We start from the raw sequence: 23,370 nt of genomic DNA, 5'->3' as shown, positions 1-23,370 counted from the left end.
AACACAAAACTAGAAATGTTAAAGAATTAAATCACAATAATCTAAGGTACCTAAGCCAAATAAGGCCCGGTGCTTCTTAAAAAGGCTCACCGTTAATTTTTCGTCTCAATTGTGAAGAAAATTAAAACCATCTAGCCTACGTTGGACCTCCAGCCATGTATCACCAATCATACAAGTTACTCCTAGATATGTCTTTTAGTTCATTATAAATGGTGAAATATGTTCTAAACTGATGCGTCATCGTATTGGATGTTAAAATTAAATATTTCTAGTTACATATTCATACATGTTTTGAAGTTTCTTTACTTTTTTTGTATTTTTTATGTTGTTTTTTGTTTGTTTAGTAAAGATTTTTTCCTTAACTTACTGTTAATACGATTAATGAAAAATCCTATCTCAAATTTTAAATATGGGCCTTATTTAATGTCGATGGTGGGCCTTATTTGGGGCTAGGAGGTTCCAAAAAAGGCCCTTTGTAATATTTTATATTTATGTTAAAAACATGTGGAAAAATTAACAAAACAGGCATTTTTGTGGTACACATTGTTAAACAAAAGTTCAAATTACAATTTCGATAATAAATCCAAACCTTTGCATGTTTCAAAAAATATATAAAAAACCGCAAAAATTAAGTAGGCCTTATTTGGCTAAGTTACCTACAGTTTTTTTAAGCTAAACAAAAATTCGTCGAAATCCGACAAAGAATAACAAAAATACATTGCAAAATTTTAGTTGTCCGGTTAATTTTGGCGGACAGTGTAATATGCCGAAATTTGAAAATCAGAAAATGTACAAAAAATAAAAACAAAAAAGTAAATAAAAATCACGTTTCCCAACATTAATTGTTGTTATTTTTTGATGTTTTGCATCAACTTAATTTTTTGTTAATTCAATTTTGCTTTTCATTTTATTTGTATAAATTCTGCTTGTTTTGTGCTTTATGGCCTCATTGTTTCAATGCTTTTAGTGGCGCCCTCAAGTCCTGAATCAGGGCTACTATTGCCCAAATCCGGCAAGTCAAAACGCAAACAATAAACGTCGTCATAAATCGGTTTTCGCGTAGGTGTAGTTAGGTCATAAGGGCGTTGTTCGTAGCTCGTTATTCACAAAGCTGTCGTCGTACCCTGCTAATTAATGGCGTATATATATGACCTGTAATTTAGTATTTATTGAAAATTTAATAAAGGTTAGATGAGACTTGAACGAAACGCAATGTTATTGTTCGCGAAAAATCTCCTGACCTAGATTTCGGTCAATTCGTTGCGATTTAAAGCATCGTCAGGGGTGTGGTTTGTACGTTGACCTGAAAAACCGGCGTCGGCCGGTCTGGCCACCCCCGGGGAGCGGCGTCGGTGACTCACCTGCCGCTCGAGGTGACTAATTTAAATCGAGCTCGTGTTTGTTATTATTGTTATTTCCGGTTTCCTCGCTCAGTTTATTATTAAACCTTGATGGGGGGTGTCGAGTTAAGCGGACAAACGTCGTTTGTTTAACGAATTAGTCCTCTGTGTTTTTGGCGGGAGAACAACGAGAGGAAATAAATTAAATTGGTTGTAAAGCGGCCGAATGAGAGGTGGTGGTGGTGAGAAAACGATGTCGTTACGTTTAACGAGACACTCACCGTATCTAATATCACCTTTACCGGCAGGTATGTTCCCGTTGGGCTCCAAACGGTCTAGGAACTCATCGCTGTAACCGTTGTATGGAAGCTTGCCGTGGTTGTGATGGTGCTCTTCGGACTCTTCCTTCGAAACCGCTGAAACAAAAATCAACCATGAGCAAAGAACATGAGAATATTCATGGTTTTATTACTACCACTTGTTCTACAGTCTCTAAACTCCTTTTGGAGCCGGAAAAAAATCTTTCAAAATGTTTATTTAATGATATCGGTGGTCAAAAATGGTTTCTAACAATTTAAGGGCCAAGTAGTTAGCGTTTTTGTAACTCACTGGAAGAACTTTTGGTTCTACTTAAAGATACAAATCTGAAAATTCATTTTAGATCCTTTGCATTATTTTTGTTCTAAATTCTTGAAAATATCTGTCCAAAATACAGTTTATCGCCCTTATACTACATGATTTTAATAGTTGTGCTAAAATTTTAGTAGGTCCAAAGAAAAAATAAGTCAACTTGCTTCGGAATGTTTTTAGTTCCTGCATTTTAGTAGTGGAAAATTCGTCAAAAGAATGCAATATAAACAAAGTTTGCATTTTTTAAGTACCTTATTCCAAAACTTACAAAGTCGGTGACATTTGAGGTAATGCAATTAAGTGGTATTTTCTACAAAAAAATTTGATACAAAATTTTTACCTTTTTATAATATGTATATGGAACCATTTTGTTCTGAGGATGTTTTTGTTAATTTTAACTCAGTTTTTATAAAACAATGAAACTACATCAGAAACTATTAACATTCGGATAAAGCAAGTTGAGTTATTTTGACTTTTTCAGATCTGTACTATCACCTCGTAACTATTAAAATCACCCTGTATAACAGTTGTAGGAAATAAAGAAATGATGAAATCCACCTTTGTACGGTTAAAAAACTCGTTTTGTGACAATCTTATGTAAAAGCAAATTAAATATTCTATTATGATAAGTAGGTTTCAATTTATTGAATAATCGGTCAATATTTTGTAAAGTTTTAACTATTTCGGGAATTGTAAAAACCTTTTCTCGGCAATCCGCGAAAGATTAGAGCGTCCTGGAACCGGAACTAATTCAATATTTAGACTTAGAAACAACAATTTGTATTATTTTGGAGATTCATAAAACTATCGCTTTAAGAACTGTTGCCAATTTTTGGTTCTAAAATCGAACAAAACAACAGAAATAAAACTAACAATAAAAAAAAAGTTTGGATGTAAAAAAAACGAAAAGTTCAGGATTATCAAACCGTAAGGGTTGTAAGAATACAAAAAAGAAAAAAAATAATTGTTTGGTAGAATTGCTCATTTACTCGTATTTAAAGTTTCTTTTAATAATAGAAAAAGAGGACAGATTTCTAGTATTTATCGAGTTAATGGTCAATATTTCTTACGTTTTTTTACATTATTTCAGGCGCTAAATCCGGAGTCGACATAAAAACCTTTTCTTGTCAATCCGGGACAGATTGATGCGCCCAGAACCGGAAGTAGTTTAGTATTTAGACGTAGAAACAACAATTTTCATCATTTTTGAGATTCATAAAACTATCGGTTTGTGAACTATTGCCAATTTTTGTTCTAAAAACGAACAAAACAATGAAAATTAATCAAAAGAAGTTTGGTTGTAAAAAAAGGAACAAATCCTTCTTCATTAATTGGTTATTAATCTGTAAAGGTTGTAAGAATCTAAAAAAAATAATAAAAAAATTGTTGGTGGAATCCGTCTTTATTTAGCGTTTCGTTTAATAATAAAAAAGAGAACAGATTTCTAGTATACACTCTATTACGAAGAAATTTCAATCTTACGTCGCTCTAAAAAGCAATTTTCTCCCTCCTCTCGCATGATTAACGACATAATCCCCGTTATCACCCCGTGTACCCCTTCCAAAACAGAACAAAACAAAACTTACAAACGCAAAACTCCTCTTATATTACAAGCGTCTCGACGAGTTTCCAACTAATTTCGCGAAAGGAAAGACTGTCACAATTAACGATCTTATGAAGACATCAAAGAGTATTTCTACGTGAAAACGGGTCCAAGATCGAGTTTCGAGTCTTTATCATTCGGCGATGCGCTCCCGGATCGATATAGGGGTCACAGTACTCGGGCATCAGACTCCGGGTGCTAACCCGGAGACGACATGTAGGTCACAGAAGTCGGACTTGCTATGAGATGCGCACTTTGCGAAATTAAAATTTTGCAATTAGGTTGATTATTAATTTGAGTTTGGGATATAATTGGAGTGGAGACACACGCAAAACCGGAGTAATGTAATTGGCGGGCTCGGCGAGCTTGCCCGTCAAAAAATACGCCGATTCCGGTTTGTCACGTCCAACTTTTGGCTTCCCCTCATCCAAACTCAATTTAGCACGCGTTTTCCCACATTTTTAAAAGTACACACTAATATTTCAGAGTCGGAATGAGTTTGTGCGTTAGACAGACAGCGAAGGTTGATTTTATAAGAGAACAAGACACTTACATCCCGGAAAAAATAAACGGAATCGTTGGCAGAATCCTGAGGGAGTGTGATACTAAACGAACATTCAGGTGGAAAGTAAAAAATCATCCCGATATGTCAGTGTCTCCCAGTCTATTCTTATCTCGCTTTCCGTGCTGCATTATTAAAAACGTCCGAATGAGGAACAAAATAAATTCTGAAACACCCTTGCGAGTGCGCCTCTTAATTTCCGCTTTTATTTATTTCTTTTTTACAAACTTTTCAGCATTGAGATGTATCCATTAGACCCTTTTCAAGCCGCGACATTCACAAATCGTCCACATAATTGAATCTTTGCTTAAAAGCGATCCGTCACGACGTCGACGTTAAAAACCGGGAGAAATAAAAAAAATCCAACTTTTACGTGTCGATGACTGTTTCATCGTCCACGGCTCGAGTTTTTATTTGCAGATTGCAGCTTACGTGATCCGAGCTTGCAGCAGGGAATTTACAGAAATACTGCGACAAGTACGTGACTTTAATGTTTGCTGCTGGATCATTGTGGCCAAAACTAGAATCACACTTTTTCAGCGATTCACTGAAAGAATTTCGAAGCCCGCCACTCATTGTTTCAAACAAAAGCCTTGAAATATCATGAAAGTGACTGACGATAATTCAGTGCTTAATTTTCTCAGACATCTATTTCGATGGGGTGACCCTTGAAAACTTTCACTCGTCGACTTTCAGACAAAAGCTTCCCTCGTCGAAACAATGAGACCGGAGAAAATCCCAAATCCGTGCTTATTGTTCAAAACGAAACGACATTTGTTCGCCTCCGTGAAACATAATCATATTTTGTTAACTCACTCATGCCACTAAAATTTCGTAATGAGACGCAAGATGAGTAATGGACAAACAACAGTCAAGGAGAAGATTTATGACGGAAATAATAAATGTTACAATAATTTCGAGAATCTTGAATTATAAAATTTGTGAAAAATGCCTCGGACCATTGCAAATCCTCCCTTTTCGGCAGACAATGCCCCACTGGAGCTTATTCTCAATTACGCGAAAGCCATCTCCATAATCACCAATTTGCATTGCTAAACACCTCGCCCGAACAAATTTATCCTTGCAGGACCTGTAATTGAAATAGTGAAACATCCTGTCTTCATACAACAAACCAGCATCGATATTTCATCTCAAAGTCGGGTTATTTATCTCCCCGGAGCCCCTTCGTGGCCTCATCATTGTGACATGTTATTTCTTAAAAATCCGGGATTTAATTTAGGCAACATCGCAGACGATTATTAATTTCCAACACGTGATTAATCCGACAACCCTATCTTACAATGCTCAATCAAGCCGATAAACGATGCACTCTCGAGTAAATTATTACGAGATGGGAGTTGAGATTTCACACTAATCCGAGATAATGGAGTCATGGAGTCGGAATTGTGATTTTTTTTTTTCAATTTAGAGAGTCTGTACATTTTTTAAAGTTTTATAACAGTCTATTCTCTTCATACTTTGAATTATTCAAGAGGGTTTCCCATTAAGCCAAAGTATGGAAACAGATCGTGTTATGCAAAATACATAAGTGCATATTTTAGAGGGTGGGAAGAAATTGGATTTCGGTGGTCGGCTCAAATTTCCCCTCATTAATTACTCCAAATAATAAATAAATCTCCACTGGTGGCATTACGCCAAACAATTTTGTTTTAGTTTAAACAAAATTAGTTATTTTCGGATGACCTGTTGAGCCCAACCATTGGTTAAATTGCTTCGTCTCGTCTGAGACAAGATCAAGACCTCGGAGTCTAGCCACAATATGCAGCTGTTCGAATCCGCCAAAGTACTCGTAAACCATTTTGAGAGGGCAATATATTCGAAATTTATTAAGCATGTATAACTTGCTTCCCGTAAACAATAAACTCCTTTACGATCGTAATATTTCTCTTAAACTGCTATTAAGTGAAGGCTTTTTCTTATAGTTCTTCCTGAACGGACGATTAGTTTGTAATCATTCCGGACGACACCGGAGCCGAATTTTTATTTTTAGTCACAATTAAATCGACTCGGTGTTTATTTGCGTTGTTTCCCCTTTTTATCAATCGAGTATGCTAAACAAAAACTAATCGGAGGGTTGAGACCCCTCTTGAAGCTTCTCCAATCATCCAAGACAAATATTTGCCGCTTTAGAGTCCGATAAAAGTGATTCCGGGGGTCGTAAACTTAACATGTTATGTGTTTTATGATTTAATAGGGGCGGAAAAGGGTTGAATAACGCGGTTTCATGCATTATGGATGACTAATTCACCCGTAACATGAATCATGTAGTTTTTAATTAAAATAAGTTATTTATGAAATAAAAAAACGGTAATTTGTTTGGTATTTCGTTATTTTCCTTGAAACTTCCATACTGAAACCGCCACTCCGGATCGAGACAAGAGAGCAAACATTCCCAGCGGTATACCGGAACGGAAGTTGGAACTTTCAAAGGTGACATTAATTCACTATAGTGTTTTATACGGAGTAAACACCGCGATTACGTGTAATCCCACGAACGCAATAACGGGGTGTTTGTAAAGCCTTCCCTACAACAGCGAGCACTTTCTCTCGCGCCCCGGAGCCCGGAAAAAACAACGCTTTGATTTTTCGATTTTACAATATCGTAAAGTTTTCCAGCGAAAAAACAACATCAAGGGATCCACTTGGTGTTATTAAAGTTCAACAAGACGGTTAAGTTTTTACAGTTTAATGGTTTTCTTCGAAAATATTGGGGGAGATCGAAAAACGACCGGACTTTAATTAAGAACGGGTGTTTCGTCTCGGCCGGAATTTCCGACGGGGTGTACACACACACAAATTAAAATTAATTTGCCGGAGTTAAATACCCGGAATGGGGGAAGGCTGCAACGATGCGCTTTTGCAGGCTTGCCAACTCAATAAAAGTCGAGTTGCTAAATTTGAAGAGGATTGCGGAAATGAAACAAGGAAAAACTAGAACGTGGTGGCGAGGAGGCGAAAAATCAGAAATGTTTACTCAGGTTTAAAAGCAAATTAACACTATTTTTTTTCTCACAGTGCAGTTCAACAAGCTACCAAATATTCTACCACTAAATCTGATTTTTTTCAATATAGTTTACAAGTAATTTTAAGATAAAAAATGAAGCTTGCTTGTAACTCCCGCACAAGCTCTCGTTATTATCTTGCAATATGTAGAAACCCGGAACATTTCGGTTGAAAATAAATTAAGGTTTGAGTTTGAATAATTCAAAAACAAATAATACACCATCACAAGAGAGAATAATGAGGAGGAACAAAGACTGAATTTATTTAATAAAGTATTTTTAAAATTATTCAAATTTACGTTAGATTTATTTTGGTGATTTCTCTACTTTTCTCTTTAACACTAAACATAATACAAAAAACCGCTTTAATAGTAAATTTACTTTAGTTTAAACCTTCATAAAAAGTACTCTTTTTCGTCTTCGATCTTTCTGAGAGAATAATGAGGAGGAACAAAGAACGAATTTATTTAACAAAGTATTTTTAAAATTATTCAAATTTACGTTAGATTTATTTTGGTAATTCAGTTTGATGGTGTTTTTCAGTTTCTTTTTAAAGATGTTTTATAAACCGTTTTTTTGTACTCCTGTGCTGCTTAAAAATTTTAATTTTTTTACCTTTTCTCTTTAACACGAAACATAATACAAAAAAAACGCTTTAATAGTAAATTTACTTCAGTTTAGACCTTCATGAAAAGTACTCTTTTTCGTCTTTGAACTTTCTGTTTGTATTGAAAATAATATATTATTGATTTTTCTGTATTGAAAGTTCTTACAACTTCAATCGAAAGCAATTTATTTCTCCATAACTCGGAAAGAAAACTCTCTCGATACAAAACATTTTTACATTTTTCTCCAGTTTGTCACATCTGAAAACATATCGTTTTCCCAACTTCATCCATTTTTAATCGGGGCCCATAAACGAGATAATTCTTTGTCGTGAGTACCCCCAACAGCCATGAAAACAGGATTACCACTGCAGGTGAATTTATGCAGTGTCTGGCAATGTGTACACGAGGATTAGAACGAAAATGAAAGGAAAATGGGACCGGATGAAAAATGTTCGTTTTAATCCCATTTGATTACGTCACAGGCGAATAAAAATAGACCCTTTTGCAATTGTCAGTTGTCACAATTAACGCAATTAATTATTTTTTACCTCGACCGGTCATCAGTAGCGCAATATTTCCCTTATCCTCCAAATTCGTTTTGTTACAACTCAATTCCATTGCACAGTGAATGAATAAAAACACTTAACCTTAAAGCGTCGCCGTAAAACTGATCACATTTATCGGTTATCGCGCGGCTCCCGTGCAAATATAAACAAATAATTCAGGCTTTAGCCTTGGCACTGTTGAAAAATTATATTCCGCGGAAAAATTTCGAACAAACAAGCCCTTCCTTCATCGATCTTTGGCGATTATTTCTGTATCGGTGCGTGTGTAAAACGGCCGAATTTCATCCGATCGGACGTTTGTATGCTCGTAGGGGCGGATTCGACACATAATGGACATGCAAGGCGGCCACCTGAAACCGTTTTTCTCCCCGAGATTTTCCATGAGAGAATAAAAATGCGATTCGGCACATAACCGACAAGACGGATGGTCTTTGTGATAAATGCGACTGTTATTTCGGTCGGAAAATGATTCCGAACAGCTCCAAAGGGAAAAATATCGGGAACTTCCACTAGATGACCAGCAATTCGATTGCGTGTATTTTAATCACGCACAAATAAACATTTCGAAATTGGTGGATGCGCCGGTTTTGTATGAAAAAAAAAAACAAACAATTGCTAGTAATTAAAACAGAAAGTCGGCTTTTGATCGTCGACAAAACCGCAAATCCCGCTACTAATCAAATAACCGGCCAACAATCGGCTTCGGCGGATGCAAGAGCTCGATTAAATCGAGAAGCAATGCCGCTCGTCCGGTCAAGAGAACCACAGAGAACCCGGAGCGCTCCGGAGTGGACGACGGCTGCTGATAATTGGTTATGTTAGGATCATGGCCTGTACTAAACTCTCATAATTGGCTTTTAAGTGTTATACACACCGTTTTGGGGGCCTGACAGATGCTTTCCAAGCCGTGACTTGACCCCAAATTCAGCGACCAAAATTATTCAGCTCATACAAAACAAAAATCAAATTGTACTACCCCTTAATTCAGTAATTCATATTTAATATGACTACTTTAGGGTCTTAAAGTAAAGGAATTTTTAAATAAATATTTAAACAATTAAACGACAAGAGTCTAACAATTTGTTTCTCTAATACCTACCAAAATTTTATTATAATATAAAAATAGAAAAAAAAACGAGAAACTTTACTAAATTTTTTATTTTGACTCTGTATTTTTTGCAATAAAGAACATTATTTTTTTTTTAAATCATCCGTAACGCGATCAAAATAATCCGTTAAGTAGTTCTTTTTCGGACTCAAATTCTTATACAGGGTGTCCCAACGAGTTGAAAAATTTTCGCTTAGTTTTAGAAATAAGACGTTTTTTTGACGAAAACATGCACTTTTTAAAAATTTATTACACAAAAACTAAGACAGCTAGAACAATTTTTTTCTTACTTCTGCAAACAAGAAAATACAGAATTTAATTTATTAGTGTTTTGCATTTGTAAAGATTAATAAATTAAGAAGTTTGTTAAAAGTAAAATAACTAAAAAATTTAAATAGAACACTCTATTTTTTATTTTTGCATCTAATAGATTGATAAATTGTCTACGTAAAAAAGTATACTTTTAATATTTAGAATTGATAAATGAAAAGATATTTAACATTCAATATTAATTGTAGCAACAATGCCTATCAATATCTGCGCATTGTTGGTACAATAGTAACCATAATAATTCTACCACGAATCACTTATTCAAAGATTGTAAAAATCGTTATAAATACTGAAATTCGAATTATTTTATTGTAAAAATAAAGAATAATAGATTCAGATTAACACAAATGTAATTAAGTGATATTTATTCTATCTCTTGTGCAATTGTGCAGTTTTTGGCTATTGAAACATGAATTATTTTTTTTAATATTTAACGTTAAATATCTTTTTAGTTATTGATTATAAACACCTAAAAGTAAATCATTTTAGAAAAACAATTTAATAATCTTTTAAATGCAAAAACAATAAATAGGGTGTTTCATTTAATTTTTTTTAAGTTATTGAACTTTTAACAAACGCCTTCATTTTTGTTAGCTTTGCAAATGCAACACACTAAAAAAATGTTACAACCTTATAGCTTGTACCCTGTTCTTTGCAGTAGTAAAAAAATATTTCTAGATTCTTGGTTTTTGTGTAATAAATTTTTAAAAAGTGCATGTTTTTATCAAAAAACCGTCTTATTTTTAAAACTAAGTAAAATCGACCAATAAAAGTTTAGTTTAAAAACATTGTCACAAAAATCTACATTCAAAAACGCTATGAAACATAATATATGGTGTTTCATTTAAAAAAACACAAGTTTGTATTTGTATTATTTTTGGGACGCGCTGTATAGTTGAAAATAATTTTAGGCGATGAACTAGATTAGTAATCTATCCATGCTCTGTATAATTTTTTTAATTTGACAATTTAAAGGTCACTAATAGACTTCAATTCGCTGGGACACCCTGTATAACTTGAAAAATTGGGACTTCAGAAAAAATCTAACGTTTCATAATGAAAAAAAACAATTTTATTACCTTGTTATACATTGTACAAATAATTCTTGCAACCAAAATAAAAACAATCCCAAAAAAAAATATGTTAAAACAATCAAATATTTAAACCAAAAAAAAAAAAAATGTCTATTATTATGTTCGAGTCAATTTCATTTTTTTTTTCATTTCTCCTTTGATAATACAGCAGTAGGTACTCTTGTTTTTTAGCCTTCTATTTAGAAAATATCTTGACTGGAAGCACTTTTCGTGCTCGTCGCTCACATATTTTGGAAAAACATTAAAAACCATTAAAATAAAATATTATCGAGCAATGAGTTCATTTATAAGTTTTACGATATTTGGGATTTTGCAGTTGTATACTAATTGAGGAAATAAACATAAAGTGCACAACGTACTATTCCAATAGAAGCAAATAGATAAATAATTTGTTACGTTAGCGATCGATAATTCTCATTAAATATTTGAAGAGGATCCTAAAACGGTTCCATCTATTATAAAGTTGCAATTGCACTATTATTACACAGTACAAATTACAAATTAATGATATTTGGGAACTGATTCTAATCAGTGATTTTACGTTTGAATTCGCCGATAATACATTCGAAAATTGCAATTACTAACTCCTATTTTAATATTATGAGGTCTCAATATTGAAAATCGATTCGGTTTTAACCCAACTAGAATGTCATAAATTGATGCAATTTCAACTTGATATTAAATTTTATCTCACTTTTAAGTTTACGAAGAAAACCAATCTGATTTGATTCGATATGTCAGTAGATATCCAAGATTTTGACTCAAGATCAAGTATCAAAATTTTTGAATAGCGTATCTATTGACGTCCCACTTGAATAAACTCCAAGAGCAAACTTTGTTTATTTTTATCATTTTTGAACCGAAGTATCTCGACACAATAAAATACATACAAAATCGTGAATATTTTCAATTCTATTTCCGGTATCGATTTTCATCTTAATCTAATAATAGCTGTACTTCCGGATATCACTTTAGTCAGAACTTATCCGTTATTTATGTCGCTACAAAATCAATACGTTTTATCTTTCTCTCAAAACAACGAATTCGAGAATGATAAAAATAGTCAAAATTGCGTTTATCAAACCGGTCACGTCTTTTCCATTTCAAATATTCAAAAACATTGCCTTTGATAAGACCGTCACATGTCTGAAAAAGTCATTTCGGGCCTCGATATTTCATTATGAAACGGAGTCAGAGGGGAGAGTTCCGGTAGCACAACATATGTCAACACTTAATATTGGTCAAATTACGTGCCATGTGTTAACAACATCCACTCGAATGATGGATAACAAACACGAAACAACACTCCTTGTTAAATGGAAAATAATACCGAACGCTCTCGCGCATATATTTTTAGATGTTTTGAGACATCACTTTCAATAAGGCCGCGGCCGAGTTGCGGTAATTTCATTACGAAACTCTCCCGACAAAACACCAAAACAAATCTTTCTCCCTTGAAGGAAAATAAACGCGCGGTGACGTTTTATCCGTTTCCGCTCTCATCCGCCATCAATCTTCATACCGCGAACATTAACAACGAAAAAGGAGAAACAGTGCCGCAAAGATTTTCGTTATCCGATTTATCGATGATAGATATGACCCTCGACGATCCATCCAAGGAAGAAAAAACACCGGTACTTTCTTATTCAATTACGGGGACAATCTTCATCCAATTTACGGTAGCGTTAACCCGCCTCGGGTCGTTCGCGACACACACCCCATGAATTTTTGAATGCCTTGCTGTTGTCGTTAAGGCAAAGTCGCGAAGAAGCGAAAAATCAGCAGGTGATGATGTTGAGAGGAAACGAATCACGACAATTTATAACGAACGCAATTGGGTTAACGCGCTGTGAGAGATCGAGGATACGAAAAGGGTTGCGAGAGAAAGTTTAGACTTTTACTTCAGAGGGAGTGAATATTTTAACATTTTGATGTGGTGGCTCTGTTGAGCAAGTTGTATGAATTAATCGACTGGATGAACCGACTATAGTGTGTATTAGAAATAATACAAAAACTTTATGTCACTGCGCCACCACACCCCCGGCCAGTGCTTCTGCTCTAATCCATATAATCGTCCACTATGTCTACAACGTTTTATGCACTTTTCTGTGTCTCTTGGTCCACTAGGAGTGCATTTAAATCAATTTTAAAGTTTTCACTTTTTAGATTTTTAGTCGACTATAACTTCTAAACCATTGCAAATTTTGCAGTTTTTTTGACGATAATCGACTCCCCGGAACGTTCTACATAAGTAAACTTTAAAAAATTATACCTTTTGAGGTCCAGTTTTACCGCTATTTACAAAAATAAAAAAGTTGGGACTGATTTTGGGTCCCAAAACTTCAAAAATGTGTGCTCTATTTTTATAACAGGCTCCTAATTGGATTAAAATTTACTAAGATGCAAAACTTTACTTGAACTTTTGATATTTTACGATAAAAAGCTCTCATGTTTTTATGTTTATGCTGATGCATTTGGATCAATTAAATTTTTTTTTTAATTTTTAAATTTTTCATAAAATTTTGGTCGGTATTTTGCCAATAACTGCGGAATTTTTGGAGCTAGCCCTTTATGTTTGGCACCGTTGAAAAGCACATTTAATTTTCTATCATATAAAAGAAAAATCATTGTCTTACGATAAATAATGAACAAAAACACAACTTAAACCCGACACACCAAACTTTTATTTTAACACAACGCGTTTCATCCTCATCCTCAGTGGTCATCCTCAGGTGGGAATATAACAAGAAAATCATTTTTTTTATAACCATACAAAAACTTTTTCGTATGTCTACAACATTTTATGCACTTTTCTGTGTCTCTTGGTCCACTAGGAGTGCATTTATACCAATTTTAAAGTTTTCACTTTTTAGATTTTTTGTCGAATTGAACTTCTAAACTATTGCAAATTTTGCAGTTTTTTTGACGATAATCGACTCCCCGGAACGTTTTACATAAGTGAACTTATAACTTACATTATAACTTTTGAGGTACAGTTTTACCGCTATTTACAAAAATAGAAAAGTTGGGACTGTTTTTGGGTCCCAAAATTTCAAAAATTTGTGCTCTATTATTATAACAGGCTCCTAATTGGATTAAAACTTACTAAGATGCAAAATTTTACTTGATGTTATGATATTTTACGATAAAAAGCTTTCATGTTTTTATGTTTATGCCGATGCATTTCAATCAATTTTGAAGTTTTCAATTTTTACATTTTTCACAAAATTTTGGTCGATTTTCGGTATTGCCATATGCGGAATTATTGGAGCTAGCCCTTTATGTTTGGCACCGTTGAAAAGCACGTTTAATTTTCTATCATACAAAAAAAATCATTGTCTTACGATGAATAATGAACACAAACACAATTTAAATCCGACACACCAAACTTTTATTTTAAACACAACGCGTTTCATCTTCATCCTCAGGTGGGAATATAACAAGAAAATCTTTTTTTTTTAACTCAACTCAGTAACGCTTTATTCCTGATCTTTATACAACGTTTTTGTACATACTTTTCTAAGTTCCTTTCTTTTTTCGATTTTTGTAAAAAATTTCGGCAACTTTGGAACTATTATCAATAGCCTCCTAGTGTTTAATACCATTAAAAAGCACTTTTAATTTACTATCTTATAATAAAAGAGCATTGGTCCTGCGACAAATAGTTATTAAGAAACTCGCTAGTAAAAAGAAAAATAGTCAACATTAAAATATAATAAAAATGTCATTCGTTCTCAATTTTTAAAAAGAAATTCTAGTTGGAATGTGATAAACTACACAAACCTACATATTTAAAACTCGTAGATAAGTATCAAGATTGCAACTTTATCGCTTGTCTAGTGACACAATCAATAGCCTCGCAATTACTGAAGTAGTTTGCATAATGCCCTCCATCTCTCAGCTTATTAAAAAGTGCTCTAGCCGAAATTTCTTCGACTCGACTTGTTTTAACAATGTCATTTTCCTCAAGTGTATCGTTTCATCCTGAACTTCTTATAAAACTTGGAGCAGTTTACAAAGTGGTCCCTAACCCTTCGCTTATCAATTAGGAGACCTGTCAGAAGCATGGCATAGTTTTGTTCAAAGATTACTATTGGATAATTTTGATGGCTTAAGGGCCTCTTGGCACCCTCGGTTTTGTGTTGGTGCATTGATTTTCGAAGTAGGCGTCGTGTTATGCGACCGAAAGCGAAATGCAATTAGGGCCTCGTTTACTCAGCTGTCGTTTTTAGCGCGGACTACGGATTAATTGTTAATTATTAATCTGCGAAGGGTAATTGGGAGGAAAGAGAAGGGATTGGATCATTAAGCTCCCCTTCGATCATATGCATGAGCTTTTTCGATTAAGAGCAAAATTCTGCTGAGCTTCGAGACGAAATAAATCTTCCAAGGACCAAGTTGCAATAAAGCATTTTTGTGAAGCAAATTTCGGCGGACAAAAGCACCGTATCTATGAAAATCGTTTCATTCGGACGAAATTGATTTCTTAAAAATTCATATTTCATTCAGTGGGCGCGCCTCGCCCCCGAAAAACCGACAAATTAGATCAAAAACTTGCAATTTCTTTCCCCGAATATTGAAATAAATCTTTCACTCCTCTGGTCATAAATTCGCCGCATACACATGTACCAACATTGAATTCGGTACACTTGTAATATTTCACATCGGCGTTATGACACTTTTTATTCGCTCTTCGGCCGGTCTGCTCATGAATATTTCATCCACTTTCCGCACACTTTCGGCAACATCCCGACTTCACAAAATTCCGGTTATTTTTATTCGGGTTTAATGCGTACACGCATAAAAAACACCATTTTTACGACGAAAACAATGAAAAAAAAGATAAAGAAGAAAATTCGATGTGAGAAAGCAACTGACCGCAATTGTATACAAAATGCGAAACCCAATAGACGCGTCAATGTCGACGAGAAAAAGAAAATATCGAATGACAACGAAATAATATTGACTTTTACGAGAAGAGAAAAACCGGAATGAAACTCTGCCCCCAATGGTGGTTACGGGTGATTTAATTCGAGTAATGGGAGAACTCCCCTTGCGACTATGGGACGAGTGCGTTAAATATTTACCATTACTTGACGAAATTGAAGGAACGAGAGGAGTGACAATAAAACACACTTATATTCTCACAATAATGCTTTATTTGCATATAGACGAGACACAGTTTACAAATGCGTCTCAGAGCGGAAAAGTGACGTTTCTGCACTCGTGCGTAAAAAGTGCCTTTTGCCAAAATTTCAGCAAATAACACAAAGTCTCAATTATTGTTTCTTTTCCACAATTTTCATTATAACTATAACGTAAAAGAGAAAAAAAACTTTTACACCCTTGTGTGTCGCATAAATGAACTAAAATACAGAGTGTTCCGTTTTTATTGTTACAAATTTGAACAGATAAACGAATATTCAATTTTAAGACATAAACATGTATCAAAAAATATTTTGTAAAGGAGCTACACAGTATTTTACTAATTTTTTGAGCCATATAGGTGAAATTTTACTTGAAAAAGGCAAAAATAATTTCCTTTTCAACGCCCAGCAAAATTTTGTGAAAAAAAACAGTTTTGGTCAGAAAACGTTTTTATTCGCTTGATAATAGATGGAAATAATATAATTTTTTGTCTAATTAATTTTTGGGCTAGTTTTCATCAAAAACAATTAAAACTTTTACTCAAAAATAGGCAAAAAACACCATTTTGTATCTAATTAGGAGATTTCTCGACTTGCTTGAGCAAGGAAAAGTGCATTTTTAACTGAAAAAGTCAAAAATAATGTTAATTTCGACCAAATTTGGTCATTGTTTGCCAAAATTTTGGAAAATTTAAAAAAAACAGCATTTAAAAAACATGTTAACCGCTTTAAAAGGTGCACTTTGTGGTTTTTTGCTTGTAAATAAATTTTTTTGAAAAAAACTAGATTTTTAGGTCTCCAAACTAAATCCAGTGAAACAGACCAAAATAGAACGGTAATTTGAATCTGGTTTAGTGATTTTGTGGCCTATTTTAACGAATTTTTGCAAAAAAAGTTTTTAGCTGAAAAACATGCTCTCGAAAATGTCTAATTTGGTAATTTTTGAACCTTTTTGAGCAAAATTTTATACTAAGAAGGTTCAGAAATAATTGAAACGGCAAAAATATTATCAATTTCAATCTAATTTGGTCTGTTTATCTGAAAAAACGCAGTTTATTAGCTCAAAAATGTATTTAACTTCTTAAAAAAAAAAAACAAAAATAGCACAATTTTTATGAATTTTTCGAGTGGCTTGGACAAAATTTTGCAAAAAAATTTCATTTCTGGCCAAAGAACTTTCTTAAACGCTTGAGAAAGTGAAAAATAACATAATTTTCGATTTAACTTCGTGTTTTTTTTTTGTATTGTCTCGATGAAGTCCTATTCAAAATTTGAGTTTTTATCTTAAAAATATATGTTAAAACATTAAAAAAAAAGCAAAAATAGTATGATTATCGACCAAATTTGAGCATTTTTTTTTTGGTAAAAAACAACAAAATAAATATTAAAAGGATTTTACTCAACAAGTGTAAGTTGTATCGAAAAAACGCAAGAGACCTCTTTTTTGTAAAAACTATGGAATTTAGAATTTTGTTGTTGAAAGTGACAAGAAACTTCAGCCAAAATATTTATATTATTTTTTATTCTAAACAAATTTTGACATAAATCAACTGTACCAAATTTTGTAATTTTATCTAAAATGGTTTCTGAAATATTGGACAAAATCTATTAAAACATGAACCCCTTTCATAGTATTTTTCAATACATGTTCATAGGAAACTTTTATCCTAAAATTGAATATTCTATCACTTGTTTAAATTTGTAACAATAAAAATGGTAGACCCTGTATAACTCTGAGCAAAAAAAAAACAATTTTTCACGTTTATAAAACGTAAAAAATACAGAAATTGCGTTTACTGTATTACTTAATTGTTTCACTATTTCTTGCAATTAATATTATGCCTCGCAGATGTGCAAATTCACTCAAACAAGACTCGCTGTTTCCTTTCATTTTATTTCGAATAATTCCTCGCATATCAAGTTTCGTCTAACTTTCCAACCTTGTAGAAATTAAAGCAATATGTCTCCCACTATCCCACCACAAATTACATTAAGCACTTTATTCTCCTAGTTGTTCGCCTTCCGCATTGCTGCACATGTCTGGTTTCAGTAAAAATTCAAATTGGATGAGTCGGCTCGGAATGTCCGTCTCATCACTCCATTTAACACACACACATGTTGAACAAAACACGATTATTTTCCGCATTTCGAGATAAATCCCTGCGACGAATTAAAAGATCCATCTTCTCATTCTTTGCACGTTTCTGCTGACCGTCGTAAAAAGCCTTCTAGGGCGCGCTGAATTAAATCCGGAGGAGACCGGAGACGACGATCCTTCATTAGCTTTTGTTACCTCCCGACCCAGATTAACATAAAAAAGCACCAGTGTTGGAGGAAAAGACGACGGGTCTATTAGCGCCTGGCACAATGCCAACTTCCACAAATATTTCTCAACGGATTTATTTAATAATGTAATTAAAGAGCGTATGCGTGTGGTCACTCCTGGAAACCGTCGAGTGGTTTATTTATAAATAAATTGAGCGGTTAGTGAACTTTGTGTGCATGAGCTTTGGTAATTTTGACGAGCTTTCGGATTGTTATTACAGAGAGACGCGGAAATATTTCATTACGCGATGCTTGCTGTGAAATTAATTCATATCGAGACGGTTTGAGTGTTTCAACGATGACATAATGAATCGATTTCCACCCACGTTCGTTCAAAACATTTCTATAACGTCATTAGTCATGACAGTAAGTTTCTTTTATTAGCGTTTCAGTTCAATTGTCATTAAATTACGTATCTGTTTCCCGTGACTCATGCGGAAAAATCGCGTACGCCAATAAACAATTCCTTTTCAGCTTAATATCAGAGATAACAGTTTTAATTTCGTTAACAAACTTAGCACAAAGTTTTAATTAGGAAAAAATTAGTGAGCTATTTTAGATAAGAGAAGTAGTGCCATCAACATAAAACTTTTAAGTTTTTCGCAATTTAAGTTTTACAGCTCGAATCTCCGCTCTTCACTTTTAGACCAGACAATTTTTCTCGTCATTAAACTTACGTTAGTGTCATTACCATCAGGGTCACGTCATTTATGCGAAAAATCTTTCAAACTCAACTTAAACTACCAAGATTTATTTATTTGAGATTAATTATTTTATCAATTATCATAATAACAACGAAATGGCAATTATCACAATGACTACAATAATTTTGTGAAATTGCAAATTTTATTACAATGCTGAATTACAGAACAAACACGAATGACAAACTCAAGGTAATAAATCAAGCGGATTTGTGGAATACGCAAGTGAAATTCTGACGGATTGGATTTTGTATAATCATAGACAAAATATGGTAGGATTGGTCTATTAATCATCAAGGGGTGTCATAAATTCGATTTAATCCTAATAAATTGTAAAAGTGAAAAAAATATTTCTAGGAACAAAAATACACAATTTAAAATAAAAAAAAAACTATGCAATCGAATACGATTTTTTTAACTTCTATTTTTAGCAAGCGTAACAGAATTGCACATGTAAAGTGCTACAAAATCATACTTTTTTTGTTATTTACTTCCCCGAGTGTAAAGATTTGTATTGGGAACAAATTAAATGCACAGTATAATTATTACTTAAACGTCAAGTATTCTTGATCAGTAACAATAATAAGTGCACAGTAAACTAATAAATGCATAGTAAAAATAATAAACGCACAGTAAAAATAATAAATGCACAGTAAAGACAATGAATGAATGTCCAGTAAAGTAAAACTAATTCATATAATACTCACATATTTAATTTTCAAACAAAATGTTTCCGAGCAAAACCGGAGTGTCGCACAGCGTTCAGACTGATTACCATTTGCGCAATTTCCAGCTCTTGCTAAAATCATTCTTGCGCAGGGACCCTTGCTACTACATATACCACCCTCAAATTATAATGAATATTTAGTAATACAAAAATAAGTTCCAATAATAAATAACATTTTTGTTATCCAAACAAGACTGAAAATTTCTTAAATTTTATGTTATTTTATTAATTTTGATTAAAGTTACTGAACGTGTATTATTTTTACTGTGCAATTTGAATTTTTTTACTGAACAAATTGCAATAAAATACTATGCGTGCATTCCTTGATATTTATTATTTTTACTGTGCAAATTATTATATTATACTGATCATTTTTTAATTTTTACTTTGCAAAAATTAATTAAACACAACTGATTGCTTTATTACTACCCATTTATATTTAGTTCTATGATAAATTAAAAAACTACTATAATCATAGCGATTCAGTGCTAAACAAGGAGACATTGATACCTAATTCCATTAAATAAACAAAGAAAGACAATAACAGACAATATTTCGATTAGAAAATATCTATTTACCAATACTTTTACCGGTTTAAATACCAAACAATTTGTTTTGCACCTTGTATGGAAAAAAATAACTTTTATCTCGCTACTGATAAGGTAATAAAAATCACAAAGGCAACAAAATACAAACCGAATTCCATAACTATTAGATAATGAGAACGACAGATAAAACAAATCGACCTAATAAACAAAATGAGTGTATTAGACGTTGACTAATAATAGAAAAAGGCATTATTTCGTATCGACTACGCATATGAATAGATAAATTCATTTATTTTTCCCAGAAAAATATTCATTATGATGAAAGGCTTTACGTATTTGGAGCTTCAACATTAGGAAAAATTGACCTTTGCGTCACCTTCCGACAACATAATTAGTCGTAAATGACACTTAAAATGACTTATCCATTACTCATTTCATTAAGCGTGAAATCTTTCCCGAGAAATAATTTATAATTGAAATGAATATCGTAGGAAATAAACGCGTCGTGCATTTCCTGCCATTTGAGTTTCAACGACGACTGCATAATCTTAATCTTCTTGCTGTAAACATTCGCAACATTTCAGTTTCACTTTTTCTAGATCTGATTGTAAGTTGAAAAATGATCGGACTCACAAAATTGGTTTCGTCTCGCTGCGATAAAACGAGCTTTTCATTCGAAAGCTCGATTCATCAATCATTCTCCATTCTCAATTAATACTTACATAGTCGTCCGAACGAGTGTGACAGTCTTTTCTTCAGCTTTTGCATCCGTGACAAGGCTCCGCTTTTCTTCTCCCGCATCGTGACGCCCGTTGGCAAACCGATTCCTGCAACGAACCACAAACATAAATAAAGCACACGTGCGAAAACGATCAAAAATAGGCGACAAAAACACCAACAAGAGGGTGGAACTTTTCAGTTATTTTCGTATTAAAACGAGTTTTTCGAGACGAATATACGGGAGCAGCTTTGTTTGTATAACCGAATGAGAAAAATCGTTAAAAGATGAAAAGACTCCGGGCATAATGGGAAATATAAAGTTTTAGGTTTGTGCACGCTTCCGTGACTCGGCTATTTTGAAATTCGATAGTTGAGATCTTTTTGGTGGCTTGAAGCTGACGTAAACTGGGGAAAAAGCTTTGCATGTTTATGTATAATAGATGAACAGATGTTTGGATCATCCGCTCTTGTTTTCTCGTTGTAATCTTCTTATTATAAAAGCTAAATTCATCTAAACACAAAACGCTTTTTAAATCTCATTTATTACAGAAGCAAAATTTCTAAATTTGTTTCATGTAAAACTTTCAAGTTCTTGACTTTTGACCCAAAAACTTGGAATCGAACCAATCCATATCTCTAAACTTCGTTTTCCAATAAATAACTATCTGCTCCAAGTCGTTCACAAATCAAGCTTCCAACTGCACAAATTAGTTATACTTTTGTTTTTTCATTTTGTTTGAGATAGATTGATCCCAGTTCTCGTTCACTCAGTTGATTGCCAATTTTTTTCCGCGTCGAGAAAACTTCCACATGTCGAGACAATCCCTCATAAATAATAATTTTCTCCCACGTGAAAACCGTCTCTCTTTATTTTCTCAAAGTTAAAAATAATGCAACTGAACGAGAAACCGTCGACTTAACCCAAATATCCAGTAACACCATTCTTTGCTCGTTGCATGCTGCAACTTTACCGAAATTCATCGTGACCGAATTTCGCTCGCGGCGAACCGATTATTCAATAATTTTTCATCGCAGGCAATAACAGGTGGGTGACGCGAGTGGGCTAAAATTTAATCAACTTCTTACAACAACGCCAGATTGTTTATCTGCTAGGCTAGAATTACGAAATATTTTAAGAGGGTTTCGTCGCCCTCGTTTAATTGCATTACTCGCTGTTGCTTCAAGGGTAGAAGACAATTTTGTAAATGGTTTATGGTTGCGATAAAAAAAAACAAGGTTAACACAGCGTTGTATAAATCGACGCGAAAATACGAATCAAGATAAATCGAGATATAATCTGCGTTATGCTCAATGGAAATATTAAACGGAAATGAAATGTAGTAAACGAGCACGTTTAGATGGTAATCGGAAGAGAAAAGGAAAATAAAACAACGGATTCAATGATTGAGTCATTTTTTTAACAATAGGAAAAATTCGCGTTTCTGATAATTCATAATTTTCGACCAAGGTTTATAAATACAGGAAGTAGACTTGCAAATGCAATAACTACTGAAATTTTTTTACCAGTTTCGAGTTGTGGGTTGTTTTCCTTGCACTTTTTGACTCACATCATGGATCAATCACGCCGGTTCACCTCTAGAATGGAGTCACATGACGTGAATTAAAACTTAAAATTTTTTAATGACTAGAAATGTGATGAAAGATTAATTAAAATCAGTTAGCTAAAGTCGGCTAAATTTGAAATGACGGGTTTGTGCAAAATGGTATAATTAGCTAATTTATATTTTATTCTTGTCTGTTAATTAACAAACCTTCAAGCCTCCACATTTCGTTATACTTTAATGTGTGGTGCTATAAAACTTAAATTTAGGAAATACCATAAATGTAATTTTTACATAATTTTAACACGAGGTCATCATTTTATTCTAATGGTGATTTCACACAAAAGATATTACGTAACGAATAAAAAATAATACAAAAGAGGTTTAAATTCACCTATACAAAATATAAAAAACCTTTACGAATAATACATACAGGTGCGCCAGAACTCGTCCCCTTATAAAAATATGTAAGGTAAGATACCAGGATCATGGAAAAAGTCTATCCATAAAAATTTCGAGTTTAAATTTTGCACTTTGACTATTTATTCCTGTGGGAAAAATATTTTTTTTACAATCTTTTACAATCAATAGATTTTCTACAATCTATTAGAAGAGGAAACAAGGAAGCTGTATCCTAAATTGTATCTCTGTTTAATGTTATTTGTGGCTTTTATTGACAACATTTATGTACGCTTAGTAAATAATTATAAAAAAACATATACAAGATCATTAGTATCATTAAATAGACATAAAAAAATGTCAAATTTCAAAAAAAA

The 23,370-nt window shown here is 33.3% G+C and overlaps 1 protein-coding gene across 2 annotated transcripts in view; it reads right to left on the bottom strand.

Moving 5' to 3' along the window:
* Nucleotides 1-23,370, bottom strand: part of LOC123014545 (cyclin-dependent kinase 14) — a 49,816-nt gene that overhangs the window by 12,099 nt on the left and 14,347 nt on the right. For both annotated transcript variants that reach the window (XM_044413714.1, XM_044413715.1), the window contains exons 2-3: nt 21,035-21,139; nt 1,622-1,756 (exon numbers count right to left, since the gene is read on the bottom strand). In XM_044413714.1, the coding sequence (XP_044269649.1) occupies nt 1,622-1,756; nt 21,035-21,139 (240 nt within the window). The remainder of the gene's footprint in view (nt 1-1,621; nt 1,757-21,034; nt 21,140-23,370) is intronic.

Source organism: Tribolium madens, unplaced genomic scaffold (genome assembly GCF_015345945.1).
Source record: "Tribolium madens isolate multiple individuals breed KSU strain unplaced genomic scaffold, Tmad_KSU_1.1 Scaffold_97;HRSCAF=244;Tcas5.2_LG3a, whole genome shotgun sequence".
NCBI classification, from domain to species: Eukaryota; Metazoa; Arthropoda; class Insecta; order Coleoptera; family Tenebrionidae; genus Tribolium; species Tribolium madens.
Note: the sequence above shows the minus strand (reverse complement) of the source record. Positions and strands in the feature narration are given on the sequence as shown.